This window comes from Sus scrofa, chromosome 9 (genome assembly GCF_054392235.1).
Source record: "Sus scrofa isolate SSC_HxYL_T2T_F1_AM1 chromosome 9, Sscrofa_HxYL_maternal_Yorkshire_Landrace_v2.0, whole genome shotgun sequence".
NCBI classification, from domain to species: Eukaryota; Metazoa; Chordata; class Mammalia; order Artiodactyla; family Suidae; genus Sus; species Sus scrofa.
Genome location: NC_139391.1, coordinates 9,892,322 through 9,916,492, shown reverse-complemented (window position 1 = coordinate 9,916,492; position 24,171 = coordinate 9,892,322). Strand labels below are relative to the sequence as shown.

General features: G+C 48.6%; 1 protein-coding gene across 1 annotated transcript in view; it reads left to right on the top strand.

The window, feature by feature from the left end:
* MAP6 (microtubule associated protein 6) overlaps nucleotides 1–24,171 on the top strand; it is a 90,570-nt gene that overhangs the window by 45,219 nt on the left and 21,180 nt on the right. The window contains exon 2 of the mRNA XM_021062525.2: nucleotides 19,701–19,914. Coding sequence (XP_020918184.2) covers nucleotides 19,701–19,914 — 214 coding nt within the window. The remainder of the gene's footprint in view (nucleotides 1–19,700; nucleotides 19,915–24,171) is intronic.

Below are 24,171 nucleotides of genomic sequence, written 5' to 3'. Positions count from 1 at the left end.
GAAAGATTCCTTTCAACTCAATATCCTTTTTTAAAATTACAAACGTTTATAGAGGTATAGTTGATTTACAATATTAAGTGTTTCTTAATTTTTAAAGACCATGCTCCATCTCTAGGTATAAAATACAGGCTCTACTCCCCACGCTGTGCAGTACGCCTTGGCCGCCTCGCTTAGGCAGAGTGGCTTGTACCTCTTAACCTCCCTCCCGCATCCTGCCCCTCCCCCTCACTCTCGCCCAACTCAAAACCACTAGTTTGTTTCATGTATCTCAGCACCTTTAATGAATAGCAACTCTGTGCCTGGTATGGGTTACAAAAAAAAAAAAAAATCAGCGAACGAATTCTGCCAAACATTCAAAGAGTTAATACCAATCCTTCACACACGCATCCAAAAAATAGAGGAGGGAAGCTTTCACAACTCGTTCTGGAAAGCCCGCGTTAGCTGATACCCAAACCAGACAACATGTGAGATTCGCCACGGAAGGTGGGAGGTGTGTGAGCCCGAGTCACCTGCTCCTTCTCTGACTCTGGCCGGCCGATTTCAGGGAGCGGGTGCGACAGAAAGATCAGTTCCAAGAGGGCAATGAGGACAGTGACAATGACGGTGGTGGTGGCTATAATCACAACAGCGCGTGCACCCACCCACCCAGACACAGACCCTGTGTGTTCGTCAGGCATCTTCTCTAAGGTAGATCTTGGGCTTTGCCTTGCCGTGGGTAATTCTAATGTATTAACAGAGGGTATTAAAATTAAATATTTATCTTACGGGCAAGGACTTACGAGGAGACGCTTGCCCCTGTGTCAGCAAGATTTACTCTCCCTGACTTTTCTCCTGCCTCCACTCAGCCCACCTTGCCCCCAGTTGTGCTCCCCTGCCGCCCATCCTGTAATGAGCTCCCCCCGCAGAACACCGCCTCACTCCTGCCGCTCTAGCTCCAGCCTTGTTTCCCCAACTTGAATTCAGATCCAGATCCAGCCTCTTTTCATTGTTTTACTTGGTTCTGACCCCTTCAGTTTATAGTAATCCTTTGACAGTCGAGCAATGAGTCTTCAGAATAAACTGCTTACTTTCCAATCCCTTTGCTCTCAAAATAAAAATATATTTGAGTCACTTAGTATTTAGAGCAAAGCCTTTTATCCTTAGTAGTGATGTTTTCATTGACTGGTAAGAGCAGAATAAATGTACCTGTGATTAGGGATGTCAAAGAAGCTCCCATCCAGGGAACCACTTTCTTTGGCTCAGGGGGACCAGCTGGCGTCCGGAGTAAAGACATGGGAGAAAGATTCCAGCATGGGTCCCCAGTGCTGTGACCTGCCAGCTCTGGGACTTTAGAGAGGGCACTTTTCTCCTCTGAACCTCCATGTTCAGAAATAATACCTTCTGGAGTTCCCGTCGTGGCTCAGCGGAAATGAATCTGATTAGCATCATGAGGATGCAAGTTCTATCCCCAGCCTCGCTCAGTGAGTTAAGGATCCAGTGTTGTCATGAGCTGGGGTGTAGTTCGCAGACGCGCCTCAGATCCCGTGTTGCTGTGGCTGTGGTGTAAGCCAGCAGCTACAGCTCAGATTCAACCCCTAGCCTGAAAACTTCCATACGCCGTGAGTGCAGCCCTAAAAAGACCAAAAAAAAAAAAAAAAAAAAAAAAAAAAAAAGAAAAGGAAGGAAGAAAGAAAGAAAACCTATCTTAAAGGATTGGTTTGAGATTAAATTAGATCAAGCATGTCAATCAACTTTTTAAAGCTTCTGGCCTGCAGTAAGTCTTTACTAACTGTGACTCACTGGATGATTCTAAGGGGACTTTATTTTTGCCTCTACTGTCCCTTTAAATGTGTTCTGTGGGTCAACTTCTCCTACCACGGCATGAAATTGGGGGTAAGTCCCATCACTGGTACAGCCAATTTCAGTGAATAAACGTCCTCTAGGCATTAAAAAGTCCAGTCCCACGTTGTAGTGAAAATCTCAGTCTCTTTCAAGAATTTCCCCCCTCCTACAGCTCCACTTGCTCCAGAGCAGACGCCTGTTGGCGGGGGGGGGGGGGACTTCTACCCTCCTCCTTGTGTCTAACCTGCCCAGGGTTGGGGTTCAGGGAGCAAGAGCAGAGGGAGGGGAGCAGGAGGGTTCTTGCTGGGCTGACACCCTCACGGTGACAGCCCCTCTCTGGACCGCAGGTGAGTGGGGGTCTCTGGAGGCCCCCACCCATCACGCAGATCTCAGCCTGCAGGTCCCTTGACAGATGATGTCCAGGAACTCCCCTTGTCACTGGCCAAGGTCGAGACACCTAACACCCTCAGCTCCTGTGTCCTCATCTGTGAAATGAGAAGGATAATAAGAGCGCTGGCCTTGGATCAGAGGGGAGAATGCGCCAAATGGGCTTCCTCCAGTCCCAGGTGCTGAGCCGCTTCTCTGTAATGTGAGCTGCCTTCGCTGCCCTCCCCATTAGCGTGATGAATCTCAAAGCAAGTCAGGCTCTCACTGTGGGTGCCTCTTTTCATGTCCTTTGCTGCCAGCCCTCCCTCTTCTTGCTCTTTGGCAGGAGCACATGGACACACAGGGACATACGGACACGGGGCATGTGCAGAGTAGGCTGTTTGGGGGTGTCTCAGTCCCTGACCCCCTTTGATGCTGGCTCTCCTGCAAAAGCACCCCAGGTGCCCCCCCCCAAATTTGTGTCTCTCTTACCATGTCCTTCACGGCAACCTAATTAAGTGTGCGGGGCCGTCTGCTGCGGGACTGTCAGCCGTCTCTCTCTCTCAGGACCCCCGGGGGTCCCCCTCATGGCCCCAGAGTTTCCTGTTGCAGAAAGGTGGGGCTCACCCCCATGTCAGGAAAACACATGCGGGGGCCTCTGTGTTAAATGATTACAGGCGTGAAGATGACTTTGGATCTCATGCAGTGATGCTCTGCCTACTTTTCCTTCTGCTTTTAGTTGTTTCTTTTTAGGTTTTGCATAGTCTGGTTTGCTCCAAAAAGAGGCAAGAGAATTACAACTATAGATGTGATAAATTCATCTGAGTAATAACAAAAAAAAAAAAGAAAGAGGCAAGAGAAGTACTAGTAAGATGATGGCCTGTTTCCAACTTGTGATGCATTTCTCCTGTCACCTGCTCCAATGAGACCTCTTTCATCACCCCCAGGAGTGGTAAGAGGCCCTGCGCTGGCCGCCCAGCCCCCGTGAGTCTCAGGTCTCAAGGCTGCTGAGCTTTCTCGCCCGCCCTCACTGGACGGGAAGCGCCTTTCCTCTCTTCCCAGGGGCTGCCTGGCCCCCAGCCCCTCTGAGGCCTTTGGCAGTCGCTTCACCTCTCTGTGCTTTGTGTCCTCATCCTTACAATGAAAGGAATCACGTCCATCTGAAAAGGTGGTTCCCAGGATTGAATGGTGAGTGCACAGCACCTGGCGTCCCGCAGTTCTCAGCAGGGAAAGCGATCTTAGAGCTGCTGTAGGTACTCAGTCATTTGTTAACGGAGTTGACACTAAGTTTGTAGTTCTATCATCGTGAACTAAAACATACATGAATCTGCAGCCTCTAGTCTTTCCCTATCCCCAGCCTGTCATTGTCCCCAAGGGGCCTGAGTCACTCAAGCAAAGTACCTCTCAGGCCACATCATGCCATCAGGCCCCGGCCACTGTGGGATCAGGGCTCCTGCTGCATCCGGAGTCAAGTCCAAGTCCAGTGCATGTTCCCACCTGACCTGCCCACCCACCTTCTTTGCCTCCACTGCCCCGTGTTTAATCCTCGGCGGTAAAACATGCCAGGTGCCTGTCCAGCTCTGCTGCTCTGTGATTCTCATGCAATTGCTTTCACTGGACAAGCCTTTTCTCAGGGTCTGCTCTGTGCCTGGCCCTGGGCTCAGCTCTGGGGGTTCCTTCCCTTGGGGGCCTCCAGCTAGAGGAGGAGGAGGCAGGCTCGTCCTTGAGAGACAGCAGCAGCGGAGAGGATGTGCTGCGGGGCTGGGCTGGCGTCCCAGCCTGTCTGGGGATTAAAGGGAGACCCAGCCTGTCTGGGGATTAAAGGCAGAGCGTGTTTTTGTGAAGCATGCTGCTCACTGTGGGCCCAACACACCGCTCCTCTTCCCTCCCCCTCTGTCACCTGCCTGATGACTGCACAGTGTGTCAGATAAAGGAGCCAGGGCACTGATCTGAAGGAGTTTGCTGCAAAATATTAATTGCTTCCCCAAACATGAGGTGTTTTGAAGGGCTTTGCTGGCCCAGCTGAAACTCATGAACTTCCATGCTGGAACCTGCCATTCCAGGCTGCTGGTGGCGGTGGGGGGAAGCAAGACGGTGCCAAGGACCCAGGCTGCATCCATGAGTCTGCGGATAAGACTGTCTTCCTACAAACAGCCCTGCACAGCTCAGAGGGAGAGGGGTGCAGGAACTTCAGTGCTTCTTTCAGAAATGCCAGTGCCTCCCCTTCTCCGAGGAGCCCTGCTCACCCTCTGAACCCCCTCAGATTCCGCAGTGGGGCTTTGGGCTCCAGAGCCCATGCCTTCCTCAGTCCCCCTTTGCCTCTGCTTTCTCGTGTTGGGCACGGGCCCCTCCCCACTGGGTGGAAAGTTCCTGAAAGACAAGTTCACACTTTATGTTACTCAGGGATGCTTCACGGGTACTTATGGGACAGAAGAGCCAGCAGAGGCTCAGAGGCAGGAAACAGGATTTGAAATCTTGTGTGAGTGCCTGCTGTGTGCAGGGTGCTGGGTTCAATCACGTTTGCTGACCAGGATATGGCCAGTCAGGGGTCAGGCAGGATCTTTCCCTGAGTTATGCTGGCTTGTGTCCTTCCTCTTAAGATGCTTATGTGTAAGTTGCATCTTGACATAGTGGTTTCTCCAGTCAAAAATAGGGAGAAAAAAAAATACCAGAGTAATACAGAGTAATAGGAGTGTTTCAGGTTTCACAGGGCAGCTTACGGAGTTGAAATGTGGAATTGAACAGACCTGGGCTCAGATCGGGCCCTGCCTGACAGTGACACCCCGAGGAAGTTCTTGCCCCAGTCTGGGACTCGTGGGCCCTCCAGCCTTAAGGGCTGCACTAAAGGTTGAAGAGCAGATGTGTCCGTTCCTCCTGCCCCTGGAACACAGAGGGAGAAGGACAGGGCGCAGCCCCGGCCCTTCTTTGGCCTCTTAGCACCTGGCCTCTGAGCATCAGCCACACCAAATCACTGTCACCGTGGTCCCTGACCCAGCAAGCGACACGCAAGACCGAGTTCTGCAGCGCAGCTTCACGAGGAGGTCTTCCATCCCGGGTTCGAGGAGGCCTCTCCAGACTGCGAGGCCTGAGAACAGGCTCACGTGTTCTCAGGCTGTGATCCCTCTGAAGGGGCCCCTTCCTTCCTCAGAGCTGGCGAGTTGCTGAACGTCTTCCTGGAAGTAAATTTACAAAGTCAAAAGAAAGAATGGTATTGAAGCCATAAAAGGTTAGTCTGCCTGAGTAAAGGAAGCCCTGAATTCACGCAGCAGAGCGACCACTCCGTTCCTGCCGGGCTGCATCCCAGAGTCCCCTGACCTCAGATGAGATGGAGCCCAGGCAGCCAAAGGCAGAGTTTAAGGGGTACCCCTTCCAGTGAATCATTACCAAGAAACAGGTGGACATCACATGCATGAAAAATGACATCCTGGGGCTCACCCACTCAGTAATTTTATGCTCAGTATTACTTCACAATTTCTGAGATTTAGCCAGACCCCAACAGACTTAGACTGCGGTCCTATTTCCAAACCGAGGAATGATCTGCAGCCTTCATACAAGACGATAATCAAGAGTTTGTGATTCAGGAAAGAAGCCGTTCTTATTCAGTTATTTCTTCATGGCAAGTTCCTAGAAATGGAATTGTTAGACCATAGGATGCCCATTTTCAAGGCTTCCTTCACTAATTCACACATTCAACAAATATGAAATGATCACTTAGGCTGTTCCAGACCCTCCCCTGGGCCCTGGAGTCACAGTGGTGCCCTGCTGTGCTGGATCGGGCTGCACTTCCCCGTATCCTTGCCAAGAGTGGGTAGCGATGCCTTCTCCTTTTTGGCAGGTCACATGAAAATAGTAATATCATCCCGAAAGCTTAAGATTTAAAGGTACAAAATAAATACATAAATGCACAATGAAGAAATGATACATATTTGTATGATTGTGACACAAAGAAGGACTTTTAAAGAATCATCTCCAGAGTAAATAGGATAAAGGAACAGGTTGATAGATTGGGCCAGGTGCACCTTTAAAGCTTATGTCCAGATGTAGCCAGGTGCGAGGATGCCACGCCGACTCTTGTCCCTTCTCACACCTTATGTACACAGCTCTCCAGCGATGCTCAGAGGACTGCTGGCGGAACACTGGGGCCTCTCGTCGTGGACTTGCCCAAGCACCCTGAGGCCCTGAGCAGCAGGAGCTCCAGTCCATACAGGGGCCGTTACAAACCCCCCAAAAAGAGGAGGAATAAACAGGGGCTGTGGCAGGTCACAGTTACGTGAATTGGGGTTTGTATGGACACAGGCATAGATAGAGCCATGGAGATGTAGGTGATAGAAAAACTGGGAAACACAGTGGCCAAGAAGTATTATGTCTTCTTTTTGTCTCTAATACTTACAGAGATTCTTACCAGTTAATACAAAAAAGAAAAATGGGCAACTGACTGTAATTGCTCCTTGATGCTTTTACCATTAAAAAAGTGAAGACCAGGAGTTCCCGCTGCCGCGCAATGGAATCGGCAGCAACGTGGGAGCACTGGGACGCAGGTTCGGTCCCATTCCAAGCCCGATGCAGTGGGTAAAGGATCTGGCGTCCCCGAAGCTGCAGCTTAGGTTGCAACTACGGCTGGGATCTGATCCCTGGCCTGGGACTCCGTGTGCTGCAGGGCGGCCAAAAAAAAAAAAAAGTGTAAGGACAAGAGCATTTATCTGCTTGTTCAGCAACACAAACTGAGCACATATACTGCAGCCCCCAGACCAGGCACCTGGGACACACGGGGCTTGGAAGCCCCCGCTGGCCTCCCAGGCCTCCCAGATGGGCTTGCAAACAACCAAGAACACAGTGTGAGCCATCAGACAAGGAGCCAGGGCGGGGAAGTCATTTAGTGACTTCAGACATTTATTTTAGCCATTCTAGTGAGTGTGTGGGGTATTTCACTGCGATTTTAATTTGTGTTTCCCTGCAAAGTCTGGTGTTGACCCTCCTCGTGTACTTATTTGCCATTTTTCATTAGTAAAATGTCTATTAAATAGTTTTCCCATTTTAAATTGGGTTATCTTGTCCTCTTGTCAAGTCTTAAGAGATGTTTATACATTCTGGATACAAATTTTTTAATCAGATGTATGTTTTAAATATTTTTTTCTCAGACTATTGTTTGTCTTTTTTTTTCTTTTCTTTTTTTTTTTTTTTTTTGCTTTTTAGGGCCGCACTCGTTGCATATGGAGGTTCCCAGGCTAGGGGTCGAACTGGAGCTAGAGCTGTCGGCCTACACCACAGCCACAGCCACACCAGACCCAAGCCGTGTCTGCGACCTACACCACAGCTCACAGCAAAACTGGATCCTTAACCCACTGAGCAAGGCCAGGGATCGAACCCTCAACCTCATGGTTCACTAGTCAGATTCGTTTCTGCTGCATCTGCATCACGACGGGAACTTCTGTCTTTTCTGTCTTAATGGTGTCTTTTGAAGGGTAAAAAGGTTTCATGTTGATGAACTGAATTTATCCCTTTTAAACTTTATTATGTGTGGGTTCCATGTCATAGCTAAGATATCTTGACCTACTTCAAGGTCACAGAGATTGTCTTCCGTGTCTTATGAAGTTGTATGGTTTTAGGATTGACATTCAATTTAGGTCTGTAATTCACTTCTAATTAATTTTTGGTGGGTGGTGTAAGATAATGGTTGAGATTAGATTTTTTTTTTTTTCCCACATGGACATGCAGCTCTCCCAACACCATTTGTTGAAAAGACTCTTCTTTCCCCCATTGAATTACCTTAGCACCTTTGTCAAAACTAAATTGACTTGTACACGTCAATTATGAGCAGTGGTATGATGGTAAATGTTGAAAAACTAACTCTCTCTGGAGTTCCCGCTGTGGCTCAGTGGTTTATGAACCCGACCAGTATCCGTGAGGATGATCCCTGGCCTTGCTCAGTGGGTTAGGGTCCAGCATTGCCGTGAGCTGTGGTGTAGGTCAAAGACGCAGTTTGGATCCCGTGTTGCTGTGGCTGTGGTGTAGGCTGGCAGCTACAGCTCCGATTCAACCCCTAGCCTGGGAACCTCCATATGCCATGGGTGAGGCCCTAGACAAACAAACAAACAAACAAATAAAATTCACTCTCTGGGAAGAAGACAGGGCTTACTGTGTAGTGTTGGCCAACTTCCTAGTACGAATACTCTCACACGGCTCATTCCAAGCTATCAGTCACTGTCAGATCACCACACTCCCGAAAATTCGACAGTCAGCTCTCCGAGCCAGGATAGGGCAGCTTCAAAACACTGCTGTGTACATACTTTCATTGCTGACCTCTGTTTTTTTTTTCATAGTTCTCTGTATCTGTCTTTAAGCCAATAACATACGTGATTACTATAGCTTCATAATAATTTTTTTTTGTCCTTTTGTCTTTTGTCTTTTGTCTTTTGTTGTTGTTGTTGCTATTTCTTGGGCCGCTCCTGCGGCATATGGAGGTTCCCAGGCCAGGGGTTGAATCGGAGCTGTAGCCACCAGCCTACGCCAGAGCCACAGCAACGCTGGATCCGAGTCGCGTCTGCAACCTACACCACAGCTCACGGCAACCCCGGATCGTTAACCCACTGAGCAAGGGCAGGGACCGAACCCGCAACCTCATGGTTCCTAGTCGGATTCGTTAACCACTATGCCACGACGGGAACTCCCATAATAATTTTTGAAATAAGGAAGTGTAAATCCTCAGACTTTCTCTTTCTCACAAAAGTGTTGGCAATTGTAGATCTTCTCCATTTTAAATAAATTTTAAAATGAGCTTCTCTTTTCTACAAAAAGTTCTACTGGGATGTTGGTAAGATTTTCTTGAATTTATCGATCAATTTCTAGAATTGTCATCCTGGCAATAGTGAATCTTCCAACTTATAAACCTTGTGTATGTCTTCGCTTGTTTAGGTCTTCAATTCAGCAACATTATACATTATACATCATATACATTATACATTATATTTCAGTGTTCAGGCGTTGCACTTCTTTTGTTAAATCTATTCCGCCATGTTTCTTTCTGACACTGTTGTGAATGGATTTTTAATTTTTTTTATTTTCTCACTCTCTGTGACTAGTCTATATAAATATAACTAGTTTTTGCATAATAATTCGTTAGTAACCCTGCTAAACTCACTCTCTTGCTCTAGAACTTTTTGTAGATTTCTTAGTATTTTCTAAATGCAAGATCATGTTATATGCAAATAATGACAATTTTACTTCTTTTCTAATCTGTATGCCTTTAATTTTTTTTTTAATCTTGTTTTATTGTACTGGCCGTGACCTCCACTACAATGCTGAGTAGCAGGGATGGCAGTGGACATCCTTGCCTTGTTCTTGATCTTGGGGGGGAAGCGTTAAGTCCTTCCCCATTGAGTATGGTGGTGATTGCAGGATTTTTGTAGATGTCCTCTATCAGGTTGAGGAAGGTCCCTTCTGTTCCTAGTTTGCTGAGTTTTTGGTTTTGTTTTGCAGTATCATGAAAAAGGTATTAGATTTGGTACAATGTTTTTCTATATTAAGATGATCATATCATTTGTATTCTTCATTCTATGAAAATGACATATTACATTAATTTATTTGTGTGTGTAAAACCAACCTTGCATTCCTAGGGTAAACCTCACTTATTCATGAAGTTTAAATTTTCTTCTATGTTGCTGTATTTGATTTGCTAACCTTTTATTAAGGGTTTAAGATCTATATTGATGAGTGATATTGGCCTGTAGTTTTCTTGTAAGATCTTTGACTGACTTGGTATCAGGGTAATACCTGATATTACTAATCTTAAAATGAATTGAGAAATATTTACTCTCCCTCTATTTTTTAAAGTAGGTGTTTTTTTTGGGGGGTGGTTTCTTTTTGCCTTTTCTAGGGCCACTCACGTGGCATATGGAGGTTCCCAGGCTAGGGGTTGAATCGGAGCTGTAGCCGATGGCCTACACCACAGCCACGGCAACGCCAGATCCGAGCCGAGTCTTCGACCTACACCACAACTCACGGCAACGCCACATCCTTAACCCACTGAATGAGTCCAGGGATCGAACCTACAACCTCATGGTTCCTAGTTGGATTCATTAACCACTGAGACACGACGAGAACTCCTAAAGTAGTTTTTAGGGTGAGTATTTTGTTTGTTTGTTCTTTAATGTTGATAGGATGCAGTAGTATGAATTTTAATCCTAATGTTTGATAGGAAATCACCTGGAGCTAGATTTTTTTGGTGGAACGATTTAAAATTACTAACTTAGTTTCTTTCCTTGACATACATTTATTCAGATTTTCTGTTTCTTTTTGAACCAGTTTTTGTGATTTTCATCTTTCTCAGAGTTTGTCCATTTCATCTGTGTTGTCAAGTTTATTGACATAAAGTTGTTCCTACTCTTTCCTTATAATGGAGTTACACTTTAAAGAAGTCATACAATGATCTTATCTTTAGCATCATTTTTATGTGTTAAAAAAATATATTTATCGGGGCCATCCTACCCACCGAAAAAAGAATGAGGAAAGTTGGGTTTGTCGAGCCCTCCACTAGATGGATCATACAACGTCCTTGGCTCTTCTTATAGATCATCTCATGGGAGTCTCCTCTCAGAACTCTGGGGTCACCCAGGAGGGGGCAACACTCCTTCCCACCCTTCAGGGCAACTCTCAGGGTTCCCACTTCCTGTCTTAGGACCCATCCTCTGTGAATAATGGATACAGGTCTTTAGGGACCAACCATCCAGAAGAGAGCAGCCTCAACCTGCTGGCCCTGTGGTCTTAGAGCACAGCTCTTCCTACAGCTAAGAAACCCAGACAGTGATGGGACAGTGGGAATGCGCGGACCGAGGAGGGAGTAATAATTTTCATACACCCTCTCATCTAGCTCTTATTCTTTTCTACGTGAGGTGTATTTGCATGTGAACATACCTTTACCGCCACACTGCCCAACTCCTATCCTCTGCCAAGTGTCAGTTTCTTATTTGGTCCCTTTTTCTTCCCTGCAGCTCCTAGCACAGTGCCTGCTAGACACTGCAACCTAAATTAATCTGTGTAGAATTAAATTGACTTTTAACTCTGTCTTTATAATTCTGTACATACTGTGCACGTGACTTTCTCTGCGTGAGACACTGTTTCCCAGGTGCACAGAGGCCTGTGAGCCCCAAGCGGCCTGTGACAGACCAAGACATCAGTTACCTGCGCAACGAACCATTCGCCTAATGAGGGGGCCCACGTCCTGACACATGCCACTGCCAGCTGATGCCTGTGCCAGATCTTTCCGTGCAAGGGAAAGGAAGCCTCCTTGCCTCTCATTCTCTGTTCACATGAGATTAACGACAAACTTTTCTTTATATACCGACAATCTTTTCTTCCCTAGAGTGTGCTTTCCTCATTTCAAAAAACCATCATACATGGTGTACGTTGCTTATTGGATTTTGGCAGATAAAAGAGCGATCTAAACGCCGGGCATGTTGGCATTCCCCACAAGATCCCCTTTCTCCCTTTCGCACAAAAGGAGCCGAGAGATGCATGTTGCGTGCACACAGGCGTGCATCATAAAGCGCCTCTCCTGACCCGGTCCTCCCTGGTGGGAAGAGACCCTCTCCCTCTAGAAGGAGGCACATACCTCTCTAAGCTCCCTGCAGCCCTCTGGGCTCAGGGGTGATCTTTTCTTTGGAATCCCTAAGTGCTGCTTCCTTTAACCAGCAGCGTTCACTGACTGCCTCCATCAGAGGTCAGGAAGGGCCTGCTTCCCTCCTTAGAACACTGTAACATGACAGGTGTAGACGCGATTTTGGAACAAAGACCTAATGTTTCCATGACAACATAGATTACGGATAAAAACCTACAGGAAGATTTTAGACTTAAAAGCATGATTTTCTTCCTTCATAAAGCAGTCAAGGACTGTCGAACGTTTTATTGTCACGAGTATGGGGAAAGAATTCTCTTTCTCAAGGACTTAGGCACATAATAAATACATCTGGGGCGTCTGGGTGGAGCAAGGGGATTTGTATATGGTCGTAGCTGGCAGTGATCTATTATTTGAAGACTCCGCTTCTGCCAAGAAGTGATGTTGACACGTGTAAATATTCTTCACAGCAATAAAATGCTCCTTCTATAATTCTATTTCACTGTTTCTTGTAAACGTCAGGCTTTTCCAAATGAGAGATGAAGGAGCCGCCTCTCTTCTCTTTTACAGCCCTGTTTCTCCAAGGCCAAACCCTCTCGCTCTTTTCCTGATGCCTCTCCCCTCCTGGGACCTGGCTTCAGCAATCACCCAGCTCTCGCCTGTCTTCCATCTCTCTCCCCCTGTAATTGTTCTTTCAATATCTCCCCTTGAATCCCCGCAAGAAGAGGTGCTTAAGTGGGACGGAGGCCTTAAGAAGTGAACGTCTGCTTACAGTGGGCCCTCAGCCCTGGAGAGCCCGTCCATCAGTCATGCATTGAATGCTACTTCATTTAAGTCCAAGGCAAAATGCATTCAGAAATGAACCTGGCATTGGAATCTTCTGTGCAAACCGTGTCCACTTCAGGCACCAGAACGTTGACGGCAGTAGCCAGAAAAAAAATACAATAGCTGAACAGATATTTGACGTCTGTGTCATTGTCTAGTCCTCCCCACTAAGTGCAAGGCCAGTGGAGGCAGGAGCGGCGTCTGGCTCTCCCACTGCGTTTCCAGCTCCGTGCCTGGAATGTGACAGATGCTGACGAATTTGTCTTGAACACTGGAAGGAAAACCGAATGCCTTCTCATCCAGTTATCCGTCACAGGCTTGTGATTCCGATGCGGATGCCCAGGGCTTCTGCCCCTAACACCTTCTCATTTAACCCCACATCCATCCTGTGAAACAGGCCTTGCGTAAATCCTTTCCAAATGAGCTCTCTGAAATTCGGAGCAGGCGAGAGACTGACTGGAGGCTTAGAGCCAGACTGGCACCCAGGTTTATCTTATTCCAGAGCCTGTGCTCTTGCCAGAGAACCACTGCCTCAGTTCTGGGCTCTGCTTGTTCCCACCTCCCTGGCCTCTGCCTGTGCCCCCGCCCCATGTACTCTGTGCACTGAGGCATCCTTTTCTCCAGTGAGGGCCTGGGCTTCTTTGTTTCTGCCTGTGACCTGGCGCCCAGGCAGCCACATCCCAACCAGCTTTGCCACACAGGAGGCAGTGCTGCCCTCTGGTGAAGGCGGTAGAATGGTCCCTCGCAGCTTCTCACAAGCCCAGCCTGACCTTGTCTGTTCACGTGATGCCGAACTTCCCGGCCCGGCTCACGCCAGCGCTCTCCGCCTTGCCGATGGGAAGCCTGGGTGTTTAAAGCCTCTTTCGATGGGAAGAATAATTTCCAACTGGGGTCTGTGTTAGAATCTGTTACTCCAAAATTTAGCAGCTTAAGCCAACAAACATTAACAACCTCAGGCAGTCTCTGAGGGTCAGAAATCCGGGGTGCACAGAGCTGGAGAGGTTGAGCTCAGGATCTCTCGTGAGCGCTGAGGGCCCACTGGCCGGGGGCTACGGGCCCACTTCTAGGAAGGTGCAGTCACAAGGCTTTTGGCAGGAGGCTCGGTTCCTTGCCAGTTGGACCTCTCCACAGGGGCCGTTTGAGTGTCCTCGTGACATGCAGCATGCGGGAGTGACCCAAGAGAGGGAGAGCGGGGAAGAGGCTACAGCGCCCTCATGCGAGGTCCGGGGGGCCTCACACTGTCACTTCCACGGTTTTCTGTTGGTTGGAAGCGAGTCACTAAGTCTGATGGCATTCAAGGGGCAGGGAACTAAACTACCCCTAGGGGAAGAGTGTCAAGGAATTTGTGGCCCTACTGCGAGAAGTGGTGCCAATGCCAGGTGCTTGGGTGGCAACTCTGTGCCCCTCCTGGGCTGTGGCAGGCCAGGGACTTTGGTTGAACTGTTCACAGGGGTGAGGGGGGCTCCAAATCCCTGCCCCGAGAACAGGCAGGATCGCGGCACAGATGCAGAAGGACAGTCCTGAGCCTCAGTGACACCCCCTCTGGGAGGGAAGGCGGCCCAGGACAAGCTGGACCTCGGCGAGTGCTCCCTGGAGGTGAAGGTCAGAGGAGGCAGGGCTGACTCGTCCGTGGGCCCGGGGGGCTCCCTAGAGGGGAAAGCGCTGGAGCCTACACGTAAGGTCGTGCAGCATCTCTGGAGCTGGAGGTGTGGCGGGAATAGCATGCCAAGAAGGGGAACAGCACGGCAGGGAGGTGCCGTCTGTCTGGCGAAGGGTGGCGTGACGTCCTCCTGGGCAGAGTTGGTGACAGTGCTGTGGCACGCAGTTGTCGAGAGGATTGTGTGAGACGGTGCAGTCAGAGTGCCGCACTGTCCCTGGCACGCAGAAAACGCTCCCTCGGTGAGGATGCGACAGCGGATGAGGACAGAGTCATGAGGCTGGAGCGCCCACTAGGGGCCAAGTGCAGGCAGCATATCATCCTGAGGAATCATCACGTGAGACCTGGAAGGGCCTTTAGTTGGGGCGTGGTCCTTTAGGACACTGGGCACTGCTAAGGTGTTTCTGTCGGTGGGCAGCGTGCTCACAGCCCAGCGGGAGGCAGAATCGTCCTGCAGCATGTGGATCAGAGCGCGGAGACAGGGACCAGGCGGGGTGGGTCACAGGGGCTGGACAGGAGGAGGTGAAGGCAGAATATTTGTCGACTCTTTTAAAAACTTCGCCTGGTCGGCAGGATCCGAAAGCCCCAATTTAGCAGCTGCCCTGAACGTGACCTGCTGCCCTGGAGAGGCCCTGAGGGAGCAGCCCAGGGACAGGGACATCTTGGCCACCACGTCTGCCTGAGAAGGCGCCCACTGGGCCTGGCTCTGCCACCCCCAGCCCAGGCTCCTCGCCATGGGTTCTCCAAGGAGCCATCCGCAGGGACCCTTAAGGAGTCCTGATGCCCAGACCTGAACATGGTGACGGAGCCACTTCTCCGTGTGATCAACCCACCCGCAGAGGGACGTCACAGTCCCAAACCCCCCTGCCCCTGCGGGGATTATTAGGACACTGGACCAGCACTCAGCCTCAAGGGACGGGGTCCGGCTGGGGCTCTGCTGCAGAGGGGTCAGTGGGCCCTTGGCAGTGCGGCTGGGTCATCCCGTCCCGTCCTTGCATTGCGATACTGGAGGAGCTGCGGCGAGAGGGACATCTCTGGGGGCCGGGGCAGCAGCCTGCAGCTTCAGCTCCCCACCCCACCCACCGTGTGCACACAGCACCACAGTGGTGTGTCCCGGACAGGCTGAAGGCTAGTGCTTCTTGTGTTTGCTGCCAGGAGCCAGAGTCACCATGAGCTTGAGGTGGGTCACACACCCACCCCCAGGTGTGGGACAAGGGCTTCAAGTCAGGCAGACTGCCGTCCAGTCACTGCCTCACCCCCTGCTGGCTTGGCATCCCTCACCTTGCCCAGCTCAGTACCCACACACAGCAAGGGGTGACTAACAGTGACCCACAGGGCGTTCAAAAGCTCAAACAGGGTTAGATTCTTAAAGAGCTCAGCCTTAAAAAAAAAAAAAAAGTAGGTATTGGAAGTTCCCGTTGTGGCTCAGTAGAAACAAACCTGACTAGTATCCATGAGGACTCGGGTTCGATCCCTGGCCTCACTCGGTGGGTTAAGTAAGGATCTAGCGATGCCGTGAGCTCTGGTGTAGGTTGCAGACACGGCTCAGATCCCGTGTTGCTGTGGCTGTGGCTTTGGCAGTTGCAGATCTGTTTTGACCCCTAGCCTGGGAACTTCCATATGATGCGGCTGAGGCCCTAAAAAAGCAAAAAAAAAAAAAAGTAGGTGTTGGGCAAGTGTTTCCATTTTCCTCTCCTTACCTGTCCTGAGGCCCGGATCGGATGTTCCCGCTGCTCCAGCCACAGCCCTTGCAGCCACTTCACTCGGCGGGCGCCCTGGGTGCCTCCTGTCAGTCTAGGGAGGAAGGAGTCCACAAGAGCCTGGGTGACTTTGAATGTTTTCTTGGGTAAAGGAAGCTCCTCCCAATGAGAACTCAAGACGCGGGGATCATGGCTTTTGGGGGGTGGCCCAAGCAGCCAGAGAAGCCCCACGTGGGAGCAGCTGCACAGGGACCTGTCGTAGAGCAGAGCACTGGCTGTTCTTTCCGTCTCCAGATGTTTCTTGCTCCGTGCTGTGCAGGGCAGCTGGGGAACATGGAGCTCGGTCCCTGCAGAAGAGGGACTCCGGCCAGGGCAGAGGACAAGCCTGCGGGGCTCTCATCATCTCGGCGGGATCGGCAGCAGATGGAAACATAACATATTCTCCTGCCTCCATGAAAAAGCGCTGTCTCATCTGGGCGGGCGGGAAGGGCTCAGGAGGAGGCCAGGAGCGGCCCAGAGAGGAAGTCTGTTTCCCTAAATTCCCACTGAAGGCCGAACCCTTCAGCCCTGCGAGGAGCGTAGGCCGACAGGCCCCATGGCTCTGAGCGACGGCCTGAGCCACGGAAGGGCCCTGGCGGGCAGGGCGCGGGGGTCTGACCCAGAGTCAGGTGAAGGACCACGCCAACGAGACCGGACTTTAAGGACAGTTGTGTCATGAGTTTCCTATGTAGTATCTTGTCCCTCAAGAGAGACAAATGGACTCATGAAAGAACTGAAGAGTGTGAAGCTGCCAGGTACTGCAGAGGGTCCAGGAGCCGAGCGCTGTGAGACTCAGGCTGAGTAATCCAGGAGGGCTTCCTGGAAGAGGAGAGCCCTGAGCTGGGCCTTGAGGAGTGATCGGACTTGGGGGCAGCCTGAGAGGAGGAGGACACCGCCAGTGGAGGAGGAACAACAGCGCCGCCTCCCTCGAAGCGTTCAGCAGCTCTCAGGCCTCTTGCAAGCATCCAGGGTGGCCCTCCAGGCTCTGTACCTGCTCCCCACCCTGTCCCCTCGCCACCCCTCCAGAGCCCTGCCCCCGCTCCCTGCGCAGTTGACCTGCTCTCTGAGCCCCGCTGCTGCCCGACCCTCCTCGTCCTCCTCCGTACCTGCCCCCCCCCGCCAGCCCTCAGGACGCAGCATCCTCTGCCCTCTTTCCGTCTGAACTCTGTCCCATTCGCTTCATTTTCCTGTTCTTAGGGTCACACGTGGACAGCTGACCCACAAAACGCTAGAGAACTCAGGCTCGGCTTCTTCCTCTCTGCAGGCCACATGCCACAGCCATGGCTGGCATCTGGCAAATGCCAAACGAATGAATAAATGATGAAGCTGAAATCTGGTGCACAGAAAGGGCGGTCGAGGGTTACAGGACCATGTTAACTTGTGGCAAAAGGCACTGGACCTGGCTGACCTGAGCCTGTGGCCCATAGTGCTCCGGGCAGAGCATCTCAGGGCTGGAGGCACTCAGGTGTCCTCTGTCCAGTCTGTGTCATGTCAGCCCTCCACGGCACCGCAGACACGGCTCAGACCCCGTACAAGCACCTCCAGGGAGGGCAGCCAGCAGGCTGCAGCTCCAGCGTGTTGTCTGACTGCAGTGGGGAGGGTGTGGGGCGTGGAGTGCGGCTGATCTGGGCTGAGACCTAGCTCTGCTGTTCGCCAGCTGTGTGGCCTTATGCAAGCCACCTAACCTCTCTGAGCCTTGGTTACCCTCTTCCGTAAAATGGAAATAATACTACTTCTTTTCAAAGTGGTCGTAAGGATTATAAAGAATGTTCAAAAACAAAACAACCTTCCAGCTTCTAACAGGTGACTAATCAAGGGTACCTAATTCTTTTTTTTTATTTCATATGATTAGTTGTTTCATGTGGCTGGGGGAGGTTTTACAGAGATTTCAAAGAAAGTTCTAGGAGTTCCCATCATGGCTCAGTGGAAACAAATCCGACTAGGAACCCTGAGGTTTCGGGTTCGATCCCTGGCCTTGTTCAGTGGATTAAGGATCCGGCGTTGCTGTGAGCTGTGGTGTAGGTCACAGACGCAGCTCCGATCTGGCGTTGCAGTGGCTGTGGCGTAGGCCGGCAGCTATAGCTCTGATTCGACCCCTAGCCTGGGACCCTCCATATGCTGCGAGTGTGGCCCTAAAAAGCAAAAAAAAAAAAAAAAAAAAAAAGGCCGCCTTGAAGCTGAGTAGGCGGCTGCCATTAACAGAATCAGGAGGGTCTCAACCGTCCTCTCAAGTCCCCTCTTTTCCCAGGTTCCTCTCTCAGCGGGTGTCATGCCCAACCCACAAGCCCCGGTCCCTCCCTGAGCCTGGCCGCTCAAGTCCTGCTCATGTCCCTCTTAACTCGCTGCCGTGTCGCGTCCCCACTGCCACTATCCTGGCTCAGGCCTCCACCTTCCTCCTGGCTCCCTGCCTGGCCTCACGACCTCCCGCCCCAGCTCTCCTCTTCCGTGCCCGTACATGCTGCTGCCAAGGTTCCCTTCCCCAAGACAAACCTGGCCACACTCACCCATGGCTTGAAACCCCTTGGCAGCTCCTTCTGACAGCGCAGACCTTCCTCTCGTTGTGGCCAGCAGGGCCCTCGCAATCTTCCCAGCCTCCTGCGTCCTTCCCCACCAAGCTTTGACCCAGCCACGTGCACTGCCGCAGGTCCCCCTGGAGAGCCGGGCCTCTTGGGAGCCTCTCTGTGGGTTCCTCATCCTGCTGGACCTCCTCTTCCAGCCCACGCCCTGTCAGCCTCTGTGATGCCCTCCAGAACCCGCCCCCCAATTCCCGGGCTGGCACAGGGGCTCCCCCCTTCGCTGCCCGTGCTCTCCTCTCCTCCCTCCTTTGCAGCTCCTGGCTTATTGTCCGGGAGTAACCTCCAATCCCTCTGACCCACACCTTGAGGTCAGCATCCTGCCAGGTGGACCTTGAGCCCTCAGGGTTTCATTAAATGCACAAGTGAGTGGAATGGAGCAGCGAGGGAATCCAAGAAGACAGTTTAGCAGGGGATGCAAGATGGTTTGGTCAGAGGGACGCTGAGTTCAGGTGCCAGCTGCACGGGGAGGCAAGTCTGAAGTTTGGGGAAGGGTCTCTTAAGAAGTTGTGGTCTGGGAGTTCCTGCTGTGCCACAGTGGAAACGAATCCGACTAGGAACCATGAGGTTGTGGGTTGGATCCCTGGCCTCGTTCAGTGGGTTAAGAATCTGGAGTTGCTGTGGCTGTGATGTAGGCTGGCAGCTTATAGCTCTCATTGGACCCCTAGCCTGGAAACTTCTGTATGTAGCAGGTGTGGCCCTTTAAAACAAAACAAAAAAACAGTCATAGTTCTGGAATCTCACACACAGCAGCATTTGGTCATTTGTACTGAACCCATGAATGAATGCGTGGATTGAGTTTTTTCAGCCTCATGTTAGGTGTTGAGAAAATGAGCTCCCCAAATTAGAATTGCCTGTCCATGGTCACACAGTAGGACCTGGGAGCCCAAGTTCTTTCTCCAAGGAACTACTGCTGTGGCCTCACCCTGACTTGACTGGGCAGGAAGGGACACTTGTGCTTGCCCAGGAGGAGAGTGACCCTGTCTTCAGCCACACTTCCACCAGCATGACAAGCCCCGATGGAGAACTCGCTGTGTTTGCAGCCCTGCGTGAGGACGCCGCTTCCAGGCATAGGATGTCTTATCACTGAGGCTTTCTTTGATTTGCAGGAATGAATTCAGAGCATGGACGGACATCAAGCCGGTGAAACCCATAAAAGCCAAGCCCCAGTACAAGCCCCCGGATGATAAGATGGCTCACGAGACCAGCTACAGTGCCCAGTTCAAAGGGGAGGCCAATAAGCCAACTCCAGCTGACAACAAGGTCATTGATCGCAGAAGAATACGCAGCCTCTACAGCGAACCCTTCAAGGAGCCCCCAAAGGTGAGACAGATCTTGTGAGGACCCACCAATGCAGCCTGGCATAGAGGGATTAACTGCGGCAGAGATGGGGGCGGGGCTCCTACCAACTCTAGCCCCGCCCCCAAGGGCTCCTTGGAAGTCCCTCCTTTCCTTCTTAGCAGGTGGAGGGGCTTCTTACCAGGAACTTTGCTCTCAAAAGGAATGTTAGAAAGGGACATTAAGGAGTTCCCACTGTGGCACAACAGGATTCGGGGAGTCTCTGCAGTGCCAGGATGCAGGTTCCACCTCTAGTCCAGCACAGTGGGTTAAAGGATCCAGCATTGCCACAACTATGGCATAGGTTGCAGCTCTGGCTTGGATTTAATCCCTAGACTGGGAACGTCCATTTGCCACAAGTGCAGGGGGAAAAAAGGAATATTACCTACAATGAAGACAGCTTAAAAATTGTTAGATTTCCAGAGAACTAGTTTCTTTTTTTTTTATTTATAATGATTTTTATTTTTTCTCATTATAGCTAGTTTACAGTGTTCTGTCAATTTTCTACTGCACATCACGGGGACTCAGTTACACATACATGTATACATTCTTTTTTCTCACATTATCATGCTCCATCATAAGTGACTAGATATAGTTCCCAGTGCTACACAGCAGGATCTCATTGCTCATCAATTCCAAAGACAATGGTTTGCGCGTATTAACCCCAAGCTCCCCATCCATCCTGCTCCCTCCCCCTCCCCCTTGGCAACCACAAGTCTGTTCTCCATGTCCATGATTTTCTTTTCTGTGGGAAGGTTCATATGCGCCCTATATTAGATTCCAGATATAAGTGATATCATATGGTATTTGTCTTTCTCTTTCTGATTTACTTCACTTAGTATGAAAGTCTCTAGTTCCATCTGTGTTGCTGCAAATGGCATTATTGTTCTTTTTTATGGCTGAAAAAATATTCCATTGTGTATATATACCACATCGTCTTAATCCAATCATCTGTTGATGGACATTTGGGTTGTTTCCATGTCTTGGCTATTGGGAATAGTGCTGCAATGAACATACAGGTGCATGTGTCTTTTTCAAAGAAAATTTTGTCCAGATATATGCCCAAGAGTGGGATTGCTGGGTCATATGGTTGTTCTATGTATAGTTTTCTAAGGTACCCCATACTGTTTTCTTTAGTGGTTGTACCTGCTTACATTCCCACCAGCAGTGCAGGAGGGTTCCCTTTTCTCCACATCCTCTCCAGCACTTGTTATTTGTTGATTTATTAATGATGGCCATTCTGACCAGTGTGAGGTGGTATCTCACAGCAGTTTTGACTTGCATTTCTCTAATAATCAGTGATGTTGAGCATTTTTTCATGTGCTTGTTGGCCATCTGTATATCTTCTTTGGAGAAATGTCTATTCAAGTCTTTTGCCCATGTTTCAATTGGGTTGTTGGCTTTTTTGCTGTTGAGTTGTGTAAGTTGTTTGTATATTTTAAAGATTAAGCCTTTGTCAGTTGCATTGTTTGAAACTATTTTCTCCCATTCTGTGAGTTGTCTTTTTGTTGTTTTTTTGTTTGTTTGTTTGTTTGTTTGTTTGTTATGGTTTCCTTTACTGTGCAAAAGCTTGTCAGTTTGATTAGGTCCCATTGGTTTATTCTTGCTTTTATTTCTGTTGCCCTGGGAGACTGACCTGAGAAAACATTTGTAAGGTCAATATCAGAGAATGTTTTGCCTATGTTCTCTTCTAGGAGTTTGATGGTGTCCTGTCTTACATTTAAGTCTTCAAGCCATTTTGACTTTATTTTTGTTCATGGTGTGAGGGTGTGTTCCAGTTTCATTGATTTACATGCAGCTGTTCAGTTTTCCCAGCACCACTTCCTGAAAAGACTGTCTTTTTCCCATTTTATATTCTTGCCTCCTTTGTTGAAGGTTAATTGACTGTGGTTATCTGGGTTTATTTCTGGGTTCTTTATTCTGTTCCATTGGTCTGTGTGTCTGTTTTGGTACCAATACCACACTGTCTTGATTACTGTGGCTTTGTAATATTGCCTGAAGTCTGGGAGATTTATGCCTCCTGCTTGGTTTTTGTTTCTCAGGATTGCTTTGGCAATTCTGGGTCTTTTGTGGTTCCATATAAATTTTTGGATTGTTTGTTCTAGTTCTGTGAAAAATGTCATGGGTAATTTGATAGGGATCACATTGAATCTGTAGATTGCTTTGGGTAGTATGGCCATTTTTACAATATTAATTTTTCCAATCCAGGAGTATGGAATATCTTTCCATTTCTTTGAATCCTCTTTAATTTCCTTGATGAATGTTTTATAGCTCTCAGCATATAAGTCTTTTGCCTCCTTGGTCAGGTTTATTCCCAGGTATTTGATTTTTGGGGGTGCAATTTTAAAAGGTATTGTAGTTTTGTATTCCTTTTCTAATATTTCACTGTTAGTATACAGACATGCAACTGGTATCTGAATGTTAATCTTATATCCTGCTACTTTGCTGAATTTGTTGATCAGTTCAAGTAGTTTTGGGGTTGAGTCCTTAGGGTTTTCTATATATAGTATCATGTCATCTGCATACAGTGACCATTTTATCTCTTCTCTTCCAATTTGGATGCCTTTTATTTCCTTTGTGTGTCTGATTGCTGTAGCTAGGACTCCCAATACTATGTTGAATAACAGTGGTGAGAGGGGGCATCCTTGTCTTGTTCCAGATTTTAGTGGGAAGGCTTTCAGCTTTTCTCTATTGAGTATTATATTTGCTGTGGGTTTGTCATAAATGGCTTTTATTATGTTAAGGTATTGTTCCCTCTATACTCACTTTGGTAAGAGTTTTTATCCTGAATGGATGTTGGACTTTGTCCAAAGCTTTTTCTGCATCTGTTGAGATGATCATGTGGTTTTTGACTTTTCTTTTGTTAATGTGATATATGACATTGTTTGATTTGCGTATGTTGAACCATCCTTGCAAACCTGGGATGAATCCCACCTGGTTGTGGTGTATGATCTTTTTTATATGTTGTTGGATTCGGTTGGTTAAGTTTGTTGAGAATTTTTGCATCTATATTCATCAAAGATATTGAACTATAGGTTTCTTTTTTGGTGGTATCTTCGTCTGGTTTTGGTATTAGCGTGGTGGTGGCATCATAGAATGTCTTTGGGAGTGTTTCTTCTTCTGAAAACTTTTGGAAAAATTTAAGGAGGATGGGTATAAGTTCCTCTTTGTATGTTTGGTAGAGCTTGCCTGTAAAGCCGTCTGGTTCGGGACTTTTATTTGTAGGGAGTGTTTTTATTACATATTTAATATCCTTTGTAGTGATCAGTCTGTTCAGTTGATCTGTTTCTTCCTGATTCAGTTTTGGCAGGCTGTAAGTCTCTAGAAAGTTGTCCATTTCTTCTAGGTTGTCAAATTTGTTGGCATAGAACAGCCCATACAACACATACCACACATACAACACATACAACAATACATATGTTTTTCATAGTATTCTCTTATGGTTTTTTTGTATTTCTGCAGTATCTGTTGTGATTTCTCCTTTTTCATTTCTTATTTTGTTTATTTGGGTTTTTTCTCTCTTCTTCTTGGTGAGTCTGGCCAGAGGATTTTGAATTTTGTTTACCTTTTCAAAGAACCAGATCTTGGTTGTATTGATTTTTTTCTATTGTTTTTTGAATCTCTATTTTATTGATTGCCTCTCTGATCTTTATGATTTCCTTCCTTCGGCTAACTTCAGGTTTCTTTTTTTTTTTTTTTTCCTAATTAATTTAGGTGGTGGGTTAAGTTGCTAATTTGAGATTTTTCTTCATTTTGAGGAAGGTCTGTATTGCTATGAACTTCCCTCTGAGCACTGCTTTTGTGGCACCCTATAGATTTTGAGTGGCTCTGTCTTCATTGTCATTTGTCTCGAGGTATTTTTTAATTTCCTTCTTGATTTCCTCGTTGACCCATTGGTTTTTTAGTAGCATGCTGTTTAATCTCCATGTAGTCTTTTCCTATTTCTTTTCCTGTGGTTGATTTCTAGTTTCATGCTACTGTGGTCAGAGAAGATACTTGAAATAATTTCTGTACTCTTAAATTTGTTGAGGTTAGCTTTGTGCCCCAGTATGTGATTGATCCATGAGAATGTTCCATGTGTGCTTGAGAAGAATGTACATTCTGATTTTTTTGGATGTAATGTCCTGAAAATGTCAATTAAGTCTAACTTTTCTATTGTGTCATTTAGGATCTCTGTTGCCTTACTGATTTGCTGTCTAGAGGATCTGTCCATGGATGTGAGTGGGGTGTTAAAGTCTCCTA